Here is a 16026-nt window from a genome sequence, read left to right as displayed (position 1 = left end):
GGCTAAATTGTTACGAATTGTACCAGGTGTAACGGTTAACCCCCTTGCAATATGATTTTTTAGGTGCCTCAGAACCATTAGTATATTAAAATAGTATTAATAGTATATTAATACTATTAATAGTATAAGCGAACAAATATTGAAGAACAAACAGTGAAGAAATCGTTCACTGTAAAAATTATAGTTGGACTTCAACTCCAAATTGTACTGTATCAAAAATATGAGTAAAATTAATGACAGCTGAAGTGCGTCATGTGTGCGTCACTGGTGGCTTACGTGTGCGTCATGAGTGCGTCAAAGGTGCGTCACAAATGCGTCATTAGTGGGTTAAGGGTACATTAGGTGTGCGTCATGAATGCGTCAAGGATGTGTCAAGGGTGCATTAGGAGTGCGTCATTAGTGCGTCGTGAATGTGACAAGGATGCGTCAAGGGTGCATTAGGAGTGTGTCATTGGTGCGTCATGAATGCGTCAAAGGTGTGTCACGAGTGCGTCATGAGTCCATCGTTGATGCGTCAAGGGTGTGTCGCGTACTCATCATTGGTGCGTCAAGGGTGCGTCATAAATCTATTATTAATGCGTCAAGGGTGCGTCACGAATTCATCATTGATGCGTCAAAGGTGCGTCATGAGTCCATCATTGGTGCGTCAAGGGTGCGTCACGAATTCATCATTGATGCGTCAAGGGTGCGTCATGAGTCCATCATTGATGCGTCAAGGGTATGTCACGAACTCATGATTGGAGCGTCAAGAGTGCGTCATGAATCCATCATTGATGCGTCAAGGGTGCGTCACGAATTCATCATTGATGCGTCAAAGGTGCGTCATGAGTCCATCATTGATGCGTCAAGGGTGTGTCACGAACTCATGATTGGAGCGTCAAGAGTGGGTCATGAGTCCATCATTGATGCGTCAAGGGTGTGTCACGAACTCATGATTGGAGCGTCAAGAGTGCGTCATGAATCCATTATTAATGCGTCAAGGGTGCGTCACGAATTCATCATTGATGCGTCAAAGGTGCGTCATGAGTCCATCATTGGTGCGTCAAGGGTGCGTCACGAATTCATCATTGATGCGTCAAGGGTGCGTCATGAGTCCATCATTGATGCGTCAAGGGTGCGTCACGAACTCATCATTGGTGCGTCAAGAGTGCGTCATGAATCCATTATTGGTCTACAAGCTGATCTAAGAGAGAAAATTTTTAATTAAATTGATAAAAACGTGAATCGTTGTTGCAGCGAAACTGGAGCTGGGCGCGAAGGAGACGTGCAGCGGCATCAGCGTGAACGACGGGGGTCACTTGCTGCTGGTGCTGAGCCTGGCGGTGCTCGGGACGCTGTTCACCCAGAGGCTCGCGCTCCAGGTGGACTCGGACGGCGCCCCTCGAATCTTCGACGCCCGAGGTTTCGTCTAGCTCGGTCAGCCAGCAGTCCGCGGACCGTCCTCGACCGTCGAGGATGCCGAGATCGGCCGACGGTCTTTCGAAGGATGTTAACGAGTCAACGATACCTCTGACGACGGGAGACGAGACACAGACATATCAATGAGCTCGATCGACCGAACGCTGGTCGAGTTTTCGCTTCGTTGGTGAGATCGTACCGACCCTTCCGACGGGGAACGCTCTAGAAACTCTACCGATCGAGGATCTCCTAGAACCGACGCGTCGCCGGGAAGTGCCGTTTCCTTTTCCTTCTCCCTCTTCTCGCTCTTTCCTCCTCACGGAGTCCGCGAATCTGCAGTTCGATCCGACCCTCGGAATTTCTGCCGATCTCGCGAAAATAAAACCCGTCGGGCTATGTGGGTCATCGGTTATTTTACGACGTTATCGGGAAATTTGATAACCGAAGGTCGGCTCCGAACTGACCCGCGAACGCGTTGCGTCGGTTTTTCGAGCTTTCGATTCGGAGACGATCGTCTTCGATTAATCTCTTAGGATGCCTCTGTGCGACCACCGAATGTCATCGTAGCTCTACTGGCTCAGTTTGATCTTCATTTTCGCACCTTTTTGCCTTCACGTTTTATAAGAGCCACAAAAGTACATTACGTGTAAATAAAAGGTAACCGAGGCACCATATAGCATATTGCACATTTTGTGAGTTTTCTAAAAAATTATCAAGGTTTGGAATATAATCATGAAAAACATTTCAATAAGTTGTACTGGCATTGTAGCATAATTTTGGCGTGCAGAGCAGCCTAAGAGGTTAAAAAGGAAAAGACAGTTTCGAGGTTACGACTTCGATATGTTCGAAGAATAAAACGCCGTAAAATTTTACGACGCGACGGCGAATGCAGAGCTCGTCTCGATCGAAATTAAACGACCAGGACGCGTCCAGGTGCGCCACTGCATCGAAGGTGCATTCCTACGTGCATCCCATCCCATCGGATCCCATGCGCTCTATTTTCTCGCGGCTCCGGGCGACATCGATTTTACACCAGAATACGCTTCTATTCTTCCAGCCGAAGGTCGAGCCTTAACGTTCCACCGTCTTTCTCGAACGTTTCCTGTCCGTAAGAATTCGCCACCCTGACCAGATTTTAATCGACGAGTTCTCGTCTCCGTCGCTCCGAGACTCTCGAACGCAACGCGGACCCGCGACGGACCAACCTAACGATTCGAGAATCGAACGCGGACTCCGTGGATCTCGAAGCTCCGGGGTAGATCCGTGATCGAACGCAGAAAACGTGGATCAAGGATCTCCTCGTCGCGTTTCGTTCTTCCGTTTTTCGCTCCGGCAGCCTTTCTATCGATTGTAACGCGAACGCGAAAAGAGGAAGCGTGCGCGAACGCAGGCTACGCTCGATCAAGATTAAACGCAAAATTATTTATAAGATAAACTATTACTGTAAGTAGAATGAGACATCGCGTGCGTACGCGTGTACGCGCGTACTTTCAGCGTGTACATATATATAATATTATGCAAAGTGTATGATATGTATAGGTATACATATGCGATGCATCGTCAAAAGTTCACCGCGTAAAATCAATCCGTCGGATGCTCTCTCTTTCCCGCTCCTCGTTTCGAACTAATCGCTTTTCTTTTTATTTCGTACGCCTTTCGTGTCCCAAATCTTCGAATAAGTTAATCTCCAATTGCAGTCGATCTGCCTTCGTCGGTAAATGGGCCCAGCTGCGTCGGTAACAGAGTCTAAAAATATTTCTTCATTTGTAAAGCCTTTCGTGTTCCAAATCTTTAGTTCAAGATTTCCTACCTTTGAGTACCGCAGTCAATTTGCCTTTATTCGTAAATGGGCCCTGCTGCGTCGATAACCGAGGCTAAAAATATTTCTTCTTTTGTAAAGCGTCTCGTGTTCCAAATCTTTGATTACTTCAAAATTTCCTACCTTCAAGTACCGCAGTCAATTCTCCTTCGTTGGTAAATGGGTCTAGTTGTGTCGGTAAATGAATCTAAAAATATTTCTTCTTTTGTAAAGCGTTTCGTGTCCCATATCTTTGACTACTTCAAAATTTCCTACCTTTGAGTACCACAGTCAATTTGCTTTCGTTCGTAAATGGGCCCAGCTGCGTCGGTAACAGAGTCTAAAAATATTTCTTCTTTTGTAAAGCATTTCATGTCCCAAATCTTTAGTTCAAGATTTCCTACCTTTGAGTACCGCAGTCAATTTTCCTTCGTCGATAAATAGACCTAGTTGCGTCGGTAAATGAATCTAAAAATATTTCTTCTTTTGTAAAGCGTTTCGTGTCCCATATCTTTGACTACTTCAAAATTTCCTACCTTCGAGTACCACAGTGGATTTACCTTCGTTCGTAAATGGGCCTAGCTGCGCCGGTAACAGAGTCTAAAAATATTTCTTCTTTTGTAAAGCATTTCATGTCCCAAATCTTTAATTCAAGATTTCCTACCTTTGAGTACCGCAGTCAATTTTCCTTCGTCGGTAAATGGGCCCAGTCGCGTCGGTAAATGAATCTAAAAATAAACGTCATATTTTGATCGTTAATTTTTCCGAACTAAAGAAAATATTGCAAAGAAATATTACACAATATTGCAAATATTTGTATACCTGTAATATTTCATTGAACATGTGTAACATCTCATGATAATTCGATACGGTTCAGCGACTGCTTCGAAAGCTAACCTAGAGGGCGTTAAACAGTGAATTATTTTCTAGATCCCATGAGTATCACGTAAGAGTTTGTATCAGACCTGTTCGAATCGAGTGTTCCATTGTTCCATTCGATTTTCGGTGATCCTTCCGATTTTATTTCGAACGAGAGACGAGGAAGAGAAAGCGTCCGGGAGATCGAGAAAGAGCGAGGTAAGTCGAGAGGAGAAAATGCGAATGGACGACGCACGCGTCAGAGCGGAGACGAACGATTCTCGAATTTATTCGTCGACGAAAAGAGAGTTTATTCGTTGGTCGTTTCGGAACGACGCTAAGGAAGTTCGGAGGCAACGGAGAGTCAATGACCGAACGCGATCGAGCACCGATTTTTTCGCCACCGTCGACTTCTCGACAGTTTCTAGTTCGTTGAATACGCGTTTTCGATTATGTGTATAATATCGTGTAAATATATAAGGTAAGAGCCGAAGGAAAGGGACAGCGTCCTCTCGCGTTCCAACGACCCGAAACGGGAAAACTGACGCGTGGGTCGTCGATTCGGCAAACGGTGAACCGTGGAAAGTATCGTGTTCACCCCGGACTATTTCTCGATGCGCTGTGTATAATAACTTTTGGATAATTAACTAACGAAGATGGTATCGTGGTGCGTTTGTACATACAATACCTAGCATCGAAAGGAACGGTAAACGCGCTCCGGTTTACCTATCGTGATCGCGAAGAATCGACGCGAATTTCACGAGAAAACCGCTGTTCCGATGTTCTCGTTCCTCCTCTCTTTCCCTCGAAAACTTTTGCTCCTTCTTCACGGTTTCTGTTCAGGATTTCACGAATCTGTCGTTCGGAAGAATGCCATCGTTTCCAGGAAGTTCTATTCCGTTTCCGTACCTCAATACGACGGATATTAGCTATCACTGTCCCGAAATTTCTTCGCTTTTCCCTGTTCGCCATTTTCCCTTGCAGAATCCGCCGCTGTCGCTGCCGCATCCTCATAGCACGTATACACAGATCTGGGAAATAAAAAAAAAGAATTCTCTCACCAATAAGAGACGCGTCTCACAAGTTCTCAAACCGGACGGAAGGTCGAGAATTATTTAATTAGAGAAGGGCATCTCGGACGGCGGGAAAATTCAAATCGATTTATGATCGAAACTTTGTTATAATATTTTCTTCATTTATTCTAATATATACAAGAACATTTTAATTTAATACAAATAGAAATTAAACGTTTTAATGAAATTTTACTATTCCATATTAAATCAGTAAGAGTACTTCGTTCAAATAGATTTGAATTTTACCGCCATCTTACGCTGTTGAATATTTCGTGCTTACAATCATAAACGATTTTTATTAAGATTTTACGAACGTAGGATTTTATTCAAATATTAAGAGAAAGAAATATCGGGGAGAGTTTCCACCGTAAATTATCCAGATCTGTGGATACCGCCTTAAAGGTTCTCGTTCGATGGCGGGAAGGAGCGGAACGAACGATCGCGAATCGGATAATCGATGGCTGAACGGCGACCAACGTGATTCGATCGACGAGCAACGATCCTTTCCGCGACTTTTGTCCGGTGCCGTCATCGTCGTCGACGAAAGCAACGAGTGGAGAAAGAAAAGCGGCTCTGATCCGAGGTTAAACGCTTCGGAACGATTTACGCATTTCGAAGTCTGTACAAAGGACTCTAAACGATCCAACATCGCGACGCCAGGCGTCGCGGTGGATTCGAGCCGAACAGCGGGAGAAAAACGCGTGAACGAAGAAACGGCGAACCTGAGAAAATCGTGATCGAGGCAATTTTTTCCACACGAGAAAAAGGTATACACACGAAAATGTTCGAACGACTAAAACGGATGTGCCGTTCGTTTTCGGATAATATTTCACGAGTTTTCTGTGATACGGTTTTACGAACCGCGATGTTTTTCGTTGCCGATAAAGAACGCCGCCTGGTAGACTGTGGTACAAGCTGAGAGGTGGCGAAGCTTTCTTTTCGAGAAAATCGACGTTGAAAATTCTCTTGATACGAACAGCTTCGTTTCCATTATTGGAACAGCACGTATGCTAATAGAATGTCGCTTTCAACGATTTTTAAGCTATTCAAATAAAACTGTTTAAAAAACGAGTGTTCCTCTTTTTCTTACAATTAGAATCTTCACTTTCCCGTTTGTACCACCGACCGATACACAGTGATCGTAGATCGATACCCGTCATTCGAGTTTCGCAACGAAAGATATTCGACGCGTAATTCATGTCCGTTTTACGAATGTTCGAACGTTGACGTGAACTTGTGTACGATCATGGTTCGAATCGTCGCTTAACAAACTGTGGCTAATTCTGTATATAAATGAATGTATAGTGATCGCTCGCAACGCGTCGAACGGCAAGAAACGTTTTTCGATCAATTCGACGCGATGCCTACGACAGACATCGTAACTGCAACGATGTTTCGCGACTCGTTGGAAACGAAATCGGTTTCCGGTGCACCGCGTAAACTCTTTCGTCTTCCGATGCGACGCAAAAAATCAAATTCCAGTCGAGTTTCCAAAGAGAAAGACCGACGGTCTTTCGTTCTTTCTTTCTTCGTCGAGGAGGAAGTTTGTCGAGTAATTCGTTCGGGTATTCAAGCGGAAACTTTTTGTTAATCCGTAAACTGTTTAGCTGTGAAATATCTGCGCGTTATTACTCGACCGAATAGCTCTGAACGGAGTGGGAAGGGGATTTACGAGTCGCTGAAGAAAAGTAGCCCACAGGCCTAAATACGCTCTAATTAATTACGAAAAAGCATATACATACACATACGCGTGCGTGCGCGCGCATACACAAAATGGAAAAGTAATTAATCCTAGCCGAATAGCTGGTCGAATTCGATACGACATTTTTTAGCCGCATCGTCGTATTTTTCTCGTTCGCTGTCTGTCATTACCGTCGCATTGGATGGCGATTCTCGAGACACGATCGACTGCCAGAGGGTTTTGCGTCCGTCCGGTGCATTCTGCCCTCGTTTCCCGATTCACCCTCGAATCCGTTTCGTTCCTATCGATGATCGTTGCTCGACGAAACTTTTTCCTGCGTGTTTCGACCGAGCAAGGCTCGTCCGAGGATTCGTCGAGGCTCAAGTTTCGCAACGGGAATCGAGGCAACCAATCACGGAACGAATGCAACGCGCATCGCGGACGCGCGTAACGACTTATCAAACGGCAAATCAACTACCTAATATTACCTATACGTATAAATATAGAATTACGAAACAGCGTAATTATTTATTGCGTACAATTATTCGCAGTTTCATTCTCTTCTTTTTCTATTTTTTTTTTTCTAGTTTACTCGATTTACGGCCATCTTTGTGTTTCTCGAATTTCTATGTAATCATACGACACAGATTTTTCACACGGATATAAATATTATTTCAAATTTTATTAACGAATCGTGATTACGTTATTTCGGCTGAATGGATTAATTGATATCATTGTCATCATTGTTAACATTATTATTGTTGTTGTTATTATTATTATTAACACTAGAACTACCAAGGGGAGTCAAAGTGACTTGTTGCGATCCTTGCATGTTTTCTGAAATTTTCCTTCATTTTTATTCGAATATATAGGCAACATTTCTTTCGTATTCTGTGTAGTATACTTAGACGTGTCGGTACAAGTCATTTTGACTTCTCACAGAATGTAGGTAAAATTTCGATTATAATTGCATTTGAAAAGTTCCTTATACAATTTCGATGCTTGTTTAGAAAACTGGATGCATTTATACGCTGTGCAAAAAATAGCTGAGACTGTAATGACGAAATTATTGTTGGACAAAAGTGTCTTGCTCTATTAGTTTGCTGCAAAAGAGTATGCGATCTGCCTTATTACGTCGATGTTTTTCTAGTGAAGTACGATTTATTTTCTTTACGCATCGATTTTGAATTTTCACTCGATCTAACATAAATATACATAATATATAAGAACAGATCATTTTGACACGTACGGTAGATACGAAGGTTTATCTTCGGTAGTTCTAGTGTTAATCGGTAGTTACATATTATTCGAACAAAAGGAAGAAATTTAAAAGAACAATTTTACTGCTTGTATATACTGAGAATACCATAATAAAAATAATATGCGAACCATAGTGCAGTCCCGTTCTGTTAACCACCCCTTTGTAACGAACGCTTTTTAATTCAATCAGTTACGGTTCTGTATTCACAGAATTCTACATCGATTAATACGCAACTTTCCAATTTTTTAATCGTGACCAAATCATCGATGAGCGGATCGAAATGTACGCACGAAGACGAAACGGTACCTTGGAGGTAATTAGAATCATCGTTAAATCAAATGAAGAAACTAACATTTTACATGTGTATGTGTAAATTAATGTAACATATATTTATGTACTTACAATGTATCAAGGAATAAATGCACCGTAATAGAATATTGTTTATTATAACAAGTGCAGTAAATATAAAAATATTAAAAAAAATATATCAACTTTTAATACATATTTTCTATGGAAATTACGCGTGTCATAGTTAGCTTAACATCAAATAATCCTCCGTACTTTTTATAATACTATCTTTTTTTTATTGATATCAAGATATATCTTATCTTCACTATATCAATATTTGCTCGGATACCATAAAAGATGTATGGTCGTCAAACTTCACTTCACACAAATCATAAACTATTTCTTCAAAGCACCCGTTTGAATAGCTTTAACTAGCAAAGTTTTAAATGCGCTATCATTTAAATCAATAAAATCCTGAGTATGCATTATTAAAGTTATATAATTCGATATAAAACTAGCACAGTATTCCTCTATTTCCTAAAAATAAAGAAAGCGATATAGATCATATTTATTAAAGTTACTTTGTTTGAAAGGATAATAGCAAACAAATATTGCTTACCTTAGCTTTATATTCAATGGCTTTGTTGTACAGAAATATTGCATTTTTAACACTAATGTCTTTCTTTACAGTAAACATACATAGATCCTTCAATTTGTCATCTGAATAAGTATTTGCTAAATTGTAAAGTTCTTGATGGAATAAATATACAGTTTTTAACGTGTGGACTATCATCAATTATGTATATTATGATTATGATTATGCATAATTACCTGCTATATCCATCACTGATAAATTTATTTCATTAGTGTACAGATATTGTAAAAAAGCTACATATATATTGTTGGAAAATTCCTGGACTTCTATAACGCTACAATAAACCGGCTATGTTGAGAAAGATACAAACATTTATTAAAATGATAATCTTACCTTTCATTGTTCTTATCCCATTCTTCAAACTTTGCTTTAAGGTATGGACAACGTATCTTTAAAATAGCTTTGTGCACATAGATGGGGTTTCCTTGTACTTTTATAACTAAATCACTCGTAGTCTTCCATACAATAGGAAAATAACGAATAAATGTATAAATATATGGTTTATATATATAATAAATATAAACGAATAAATATATGTCAGTGATTGAAAAATACAGATTTCTGTAAAAAATACATACTTGATCATTGAATGCGTTCCGAAAACAATCGAGTAAAGTCGGTACCACTTCATAATCATCAAATATCAACGGTTCATATGTACTACAAGATGGTGCATAATACGCAAAAGCTTCGTTAACACATTTTAATCGGATGTACGTTGGTTTTTTAATACACTGTCCTAGACAGTTCCCCCAAATAAATACATTTTTTTCTCCTGTTATGGCTATACTTATATCATTGGAATACGAAGCTGCAATATCTAACACTGTTCTCATTTTGGCTGATATCAACTGAAAAAGTTTTAATTATTTTAAATTCAATCATAGAAATATGCTTTACATTACCTTCATTGGCTGAGCACTATTTCCTCTCCCATCAGTACCTAACTGTCCCCAATCGTTTTTACCCCATACATATAAATCTCCTGTAGAACTCAAAGCTAGAACGTGTGAAGAACCACAAACTACCTTCTCTGTGGAAGAAAATAAATACTATACAAATTAGGAAATAATGTATAAAGTGTACAAGAACATAATTTGCTATTACTTATTACAATGCCAACAAGTGCTGTGACTTTGCAAGGTTTGCTTTGGTTTGAATAATAGCGTGTTCTTAATTGATCAGAACTATTATCACCCCAACTATAAACTTCACCATTTTCTGTAATCATTATGATAAATCTTTTAGCACAAGCGACAGAGGTAACTTTTGAATCAAAGCCATCAATCTGTACTTGTCTAGGCACATTTTCTGAATAACCAATGTTTCCCCATGAATATACCTGAAATGTTTGTGTATCTTGAAATGAATCTAAAAGAAAGAAATTATTTTTAATATTATGTTGTCATGTTACCTCTCCTATTTTTGTCAATGCGATAGAATAATCACTTCCACAAGCAATATATACAATATGTTCATTATTTTTAATAATTTTTACAAGAGCTGGTTCTGTACTAGATAAATAACATCCATTACCTAATTGGCCATGATCATTACATCCCCATGAATAAACCTTTTATGCAATTATATCATTAATCAATGTTATATTAACTTAGTAATATCGTTAAGAAAATAATATAATTTCATAAGTTTCAAGTACCTTTCCTTGTTTTGTAAGAGCTAAAAGATGATCTCTGCCAACTGCTAAAGTTTTTATATTCTTTCCACATAATACTTCGATTTTCGTTGGACCCAACATATTACTAATATCATCAGCTTCATAATTTACATTAGTTCCTATAGCATATACCATTTCATCGTTTGTCACCATTAAGGCTTTATGGCCTAAGTTACCTGTATAATAAAAGTTCATTTTAAATTGTATTATTTGTTTTTGTACTAACATTTAAATAAAATTTAAAGAATATTTAGCGATATTAAGATATATAAAGATATGAATTAAGGAAAATAAACGTTACCATATACAATAGCCATTCGGATTTTCGAAATGAACTCAGTATCGACTACATTAAAAATTGGCCAATAATTTAACTCAAAGGAAGACATCTTTGTTCTTTTCTTAATTTTATCTGTTCTTATTATTATACGTATTCTACTTCACAAAAGGAAACTTTGTTTCAAAAGGAAACAAAGCAAAAACAATTGACTCTATCAACATTGACTACAGCTACATCTTTAGTCAATGCTATCAAGAAAAGATACAGAATGGTAGGTAGTCCAGACCTCTGCTGGTCATTTTTTTGTAACACTAAACTATCTATATTTTATATTATCTTCTAATTTTTTGTACAATTAATCAATGGAACGTCTCCACGTGGAAATAAAATTTACACGATAATCATGAAGTCCATTTACACAAAATGTTTTTGTACATATACGATTTATAGGTTAGATAGCTCAGAAAACAAACTAAATGTAAACTAACGAACTTAATTGCATAAATAGTAACATTATTTTTATTCGCTTTATATATTGTGTAATTTATAATTCTTAATTTTATAAAATTTTTATTTGGTTATAAAATACAGTAACTTGTTTACTTAGAACATACTTAACAATCTTTATAAAATAATCATCATGTACTATGTTTTAAATACACCAGCCTCAGCAGCTTGAATTAAAAAATTTTGTAGAACATCTTTATCTAATTCTATAAAATCCGGGTTTTGCACTACTTCTGTCATATGATTTATTGCAAACATGAAGCAGTGTTTTTCTAGTTCCTGATAAAGTATAATATATGTTAATATTTCAAAAGTACCATATCCCAAGGTGAAATATCAAGAATGTTACTTACCTTAATGTTATATTTGACAGATATATTGTATAGAGAGACTATGTTTTGTATTGTAAGTTCTTTGATCAATATTTGTGCACAAAGACTCTTTAATTGACTCATATTGTACATCTCAGCTAAACTCAAAAGTTCCACTATACAAAAAGTATAATTTCAAAAATTGAGAAAACAGCATGCAAAATATAAATATTTACCTATTTGACTGCTTGCATTTGGAGAAATCTCATCAGTATACAAATAGTATAGAAATATGGCATACACATCAAAAGAAAATTGTTCATTTTTTATAAGACTGAAATGAATAAGTATGTCAATAAAAATGTAAGTATGCATAATAAAAATTTGACTCACTTTTGTCTACTCTCTGCCCAAACATCTTGAAACATTGTTCTCAAGTGCTGACAGCGTATTTTCAAAATTGCTTTATGAACACGAATGGACTCTTCCTGCACTTCAAAAACTAAATCACTAGTTTCCTTCAAATGTATAAATAATATTTTGAAGAGACAGTGAAAGTAATTATATACATAAATATATATGTACGGAATACATACTGGATTATCATATGCTTCCGCTAAACTATTTACTAAATTCGAATTTCTTTCATCATAAAAAATGAGTGGCTGATAAGTTACTCTTGGCCACGCATAATATGCAAAGACATCATGCAAACATTTTAACGTTGTACATGTTGGAACTAAAATACATTGTTCCATACATTTTCCCCAAATGAACACTTCATTGCTTTCTGCTACAGCTGCGCTTATATGACAAGCAGAACAAGCTGCTATATCCCGTACTTTTTTCATTTCTTTCAACTAAAAATATCATAATCACTTTAAATTCAATAACTAAATTGTACTTTACATTACCTCTACTGGAACAAAAGAATTTGCTGTTGTATTAAGACCTAATTGTCCACAACTATTTCCACCCCATACATATAAAACTCCTGTTGTACTCAAAGCCAGAGTATGAGAATAACCACAAACGACTTTCTCTGTGGGAGAATTAAATACTGCTAACATTAAGCAAAATCTTAATTTATACAATTAAAAGACATTTGAAATTACCAATTACAACACCATCTAATGCTGTTATTTTATCAGGTCTGTCTACATCCTTACGACTATTAATTCCTAACTGACCAACACTATTAGTACCCCAACTATAGACTTCTCCTGTATCTGTAATTACTATACTGAAGTTCTTACCACAACTAATGCTAGTAATGATTTTGTTGTTTAATGTAACATTCACTTGTTTAAAATCATTAGGAACATTACTATTAATGTTCCACATATATACCTTAAAAAATGCAAAAATAAATATATATATTTGCAAGAAAATATGAAATTAATTTAAAAAAAAATAAATTGTGATATAAAATTTTCATTTTACCTTTCCATGATTTGTTAATGCAACAAAATAATCATATCCACAAGCTATGTCCAGAATACAACCAATATTTAAGTGAATTTTCACACAAACATTCTTTGATCTCTCTACTTCATACGTATTTTTACATTTATTATATCTCATTGAACATACCTTTGATAAAATTGTATTAAATTACTAATGCTATTAAGAATACCATATGATTTCATAAAGTTCAAGTACCATTCCATCAGTCGTAAGAATCAAAATATAATCATTGCCACATGCAATGGTTTTTACATCCTTTTTAGTTAATTTAAAAGCTTCCACTGGATAAAAAATACCATTAGTACCCAAATTTGTACAATATTTAGTTGCATCAGGTCCTAAGATATATATCTTGTGATCAAATGTTGCAATAACAGCGTTATCACCTAAATCACCTATTCATCAAAATTTAATTCTACGTTATATCACTTTATCTATAAACAAAGATAATAATTTAAAGTTTAAAGATATAAGTTAAAAACTAAATATTACCATACACAACAGCCACATGAATCCTTTGTTTAAATTCTGGTTCTAATATATTGAAAATTTTCCACTTTTTTAAATTGTGAGAAAGCATTGTTGTATGTTTAAATATTTAGCAAATAATAAAATAAGTTGAATACAATGTCAAGAAAAAAATGCACTAAGATACTTTGTATATCACTTCTATTTTATTAACTTTATTGAGTTCCAAATTTTATTGTTATTTATAATATATTCAATTTAGCATCATTATTAAAACAAAAACAACAGCGAGTCAGTAATAATGGTGGGAGATTTTTTCTGTATTTTTCTCTATGAGCTTTTAAAATAACAAAGCTTATCGTTATTATGCTTATAATTTTGACAAAAACAATTATAGTAAATTACAGACAGATTTAATTAAACATGTTATATATTTTAGTGACAATATTATCATTTATATTTTTATTTTCTTCTAACTAATAGAACACAATCGTAAACACTACTGACTAAAGTAGTCACTGTTGGAATAGTAATATTGCTCAGTATTGTTCTACGATTGCATCGCGTTGGGTGGTCCAGTGATTTTGTTTGAGGTTATTGGATTGAGCTTCAAGATTAAATTTTATAAATGAAATTGTACTTCTTAATACTTCATATAAAATTGTTCAAACTCAAAATATGAAAAGATTGAATAACCACTATGTAAAATAAAGTGAAAATTTTTATTATGTGTCATCTGTTATATGTAAAATTCATGTTTAGGAATTACTGTTTATGTTTGGACAGTAACAATGATCAAGATTGCCACTAAAACAGAGCAGTGTAAGTACAGTACAAATATATTTATTTTAAAACGGATTTCCAAATTATTAAATATATTTCTACAATTAATTTACATATAGATTTTTAAAGGAAAGACTTCAAATTATATTGCATGGAATGCAATAAACAAAATACTTTAAAGATGAATGAAAGCGATTCCATTTATGGTACTACACTATCCCAAGAATCAATAAAAGTAATTGCAGAAAGTATAGGTGTTGGAAATTTTCCGGATGAAGCTGCTAAAGACCTTGCAGAAGATGTGAGCTATAGGCTTAAGGAAATCATACAGGTTTGCATGATTTTAAATTCCATACATTTAGTTTTGTCTGTTATTTGTGCGAAAGTTATTCTGCTTCAATGTCTGATATTTAGGATGCAGCAAAATTTATGAGACATGGGAAACGTCAGCGTATGACAACATATGATATTGATCATGCTTTGAAAATTAAAAACATTGAACCAACGTATGGATTTTTTGCCAAGGATCATATACCATTCCGTTTTGCTTCTGGTGGTGGTAGAGAACTACATTTCGTAGAGGAAAAGGAAATTGATCTTAATGAAGTTATATCTATGTCTAGTGGACAAACATGGCCTAAATTACCTTTAGAAATTACACTGCGTGCCCATTGGCTTTGTATAGATGGTGTTCAACCTACAATACCAGAAAACCCACCTCCAGTCTCTAAAGGTAATAGTTCAATATATAAATTTATACTTTCAAATACTAATGTCAATTTATTAATGATACAATAGATGTTCAAAAATTGGAAAGCGTTGATCCCACAAGTAAACTCTCGAATAAGAGTCAAAATATTGGTGTTGGAAAGCCAGGAGGTGGTGGCAAGAGTCAGAAATTACGCAATGTAGAAACTGTTCATGTCAAACAACTAGCTACTCATGAATTAAGTGTTGAACAACAACTATATTACAAAGAAATTACGGAAGCTTGTGTTGGATCAGACGAAGCACGCAGAGCAGAAGCACTTCAATCCCTTTCCGCTGACCCTGGTTTACACGAAATGTTAGCACGTATGTGCACCTTTATCGCGGAAGGTGTTCGCGTCAACGTAGTGCAAAATAATCTTGCACTTCTCATTTATCTAATGCGTATGGTTAAAGCTCTTCTGGATAATCCTAGCCTTTATCTAGAAAAATATGTACGTATCATAATTTTCAGTTTCCATCATGTGAAATATGCAGTGTATGTTGACATCGTATTTTAATTTACAGTTGCACGAATTGATACCATCTATTGCGACTTGTATAGTTTCACGACAATTATGCATGAGGCCAGATGTAGATAATCACTGGGCTCTTCGCGATTTTGCATCACGCCTTATGGCTCAAATTTGTAAAAATTTTAACACTTCTACAAATAATGTACAAACCAGAGTAACTAGAATGTTCAGTCAAGCTTTAGCTAAAAACAGTCAGGTACGTTAGAAGGATTTCAGAATATTAAAAATTAGTAATAA

The 16026-nt window shown here is 36.4% G+C and overlaps 3 protein-coding genes and 1 long non-coding RNA gene across 9 annotated transcripts in view; 2 read left to right on the top strand and 2 right to left on the bottom strand.

Moving 5' to 3' along the window:
* Nucleotides 1-8201, top strand: part of LOC100883869 (acetylcholinesterase) — a 62034-nt gene extending 53833 nt beyond the window's left edge. For all 3 annotated transcript variants that reach the window (XM_076536872.1, XM_076536871.1, XM_076536870.1), the window contains one exon: nt 1237-8201. In XM_076536872.1, coding sequence (XP_076392987.1) covers nt 1237-1412 — 176 coding nt within the window. In that variant the 3' untranslated portion in view covers nt 1413-8201. The remainder of the gene's footprint in view (nt 1-1236) is intronic.
* Nucleotides 2800-4226, bottom strand: LOC143265342 (uncharacterized). Of its 2 annotated transcripts, XR_013039783.1 has the most exons (6): nt 4019-4158; nt 3861-3924; nt 3473-3536; nt 3341-3404; nt 3209-3272; nt 2800-3144 (listed from the first exon to the last, which is right to left on the bottom strand). It is a non-coding gene; the product is annotated as an uncharacterized LOC143265342 (long non-coding RNA). The 2 variants fall into 2 exon arrangements; XR_013039782.1 differs by adding an exon at nt 4162-4226 and having other exon boundaries at nt 2800-3404; nt 4019-4093.
* The window catches only part of LOC100876225 (transcription initiation factor TFIID subunit 6), a 13189-nt gene continuing 1307 nt past the window's right edge, over nt 4145-16026 (top strand). The window contains exons 1-6 of one of the 3 annotated variants that reach the window (XM_003699224.3): nt 4145-4273; nt 14486-14545; nt 14626-14837; nt 14921-15239; nt 15305-15708; nt 15782-15985. In XM_003699224.3, coding sequence (XP_003699272.2) covers nt 14658-14837; nt 14921-15239; nt 15305-15708; nt 15782-15985 — 1107 coding nt within the window. In that variant the 5' untranslated portion in view covers nt 4145-4273; nt 14486-14545; nt 14626-14657. Of the gene's footprint in view, nt 4274-11222; nt 11242-14236; nt 14546-14625; nt 14838-14920; nt 15240-15304; nt 15709-15781; nt 15986-16026 lie in introns of those variants that run through there. The other 2 variants (XM_076536874.1, XM_012298869.2) reach the window with 2 other exon arrangements.
* On the bottom strand, nt 8497-14143 carry LOC100883644 (uncharacterized). The gene is made up of 20 exons (XM_003699291.3): nt 13748-14143; nt 13451-13650; nt 13232-13381; nt 12904-13138; nt 12703-12848; nt 12385-12648; nt 12182-12306; nt 12025-12122; nt 11831-11964; nt 11617-11756; nt 10992-11128; nt 10673-10866; nt 10427-10585; nt 10120-10354; nt 9918-10045; nt 9591-9863; nt 9346-9467; nt 9189-9286; nt 8977-9107; nt 8497-8894 (listed from the first exon to the last, which is right to left on the bottom strand). Exons 1-20 carry the CDS (start codon nt 13833-13835, stop codon nt 8754-8756), a joined length of 3198 nt encoding a protein of 1065 aa, XP_003699339.2. The 5' UTR covers nt 13836-14143; the 3' UTR covers nt 8497-8753.

The sequence above is a fragment of the Megachile rotundata genome, chromosome 11, assembly GCF_050947335.1.
Source record: "Megachile rotundata isolate GNS110a chromosome 11, iyMegRotu1, whole genome shotgun sequence".
Taxonomy (NCBI): domain Eukaryota; kingdom Metazoa; phylum Arthropoda; class Insecta; order Hymenoptera; family Megachilidae; genus Megachile; species Megachile rotundata.
Note: the sequence above shows the minus strand (reverse complement) of the source record. Positions and strands in the feature narration are given on the sequence as shown.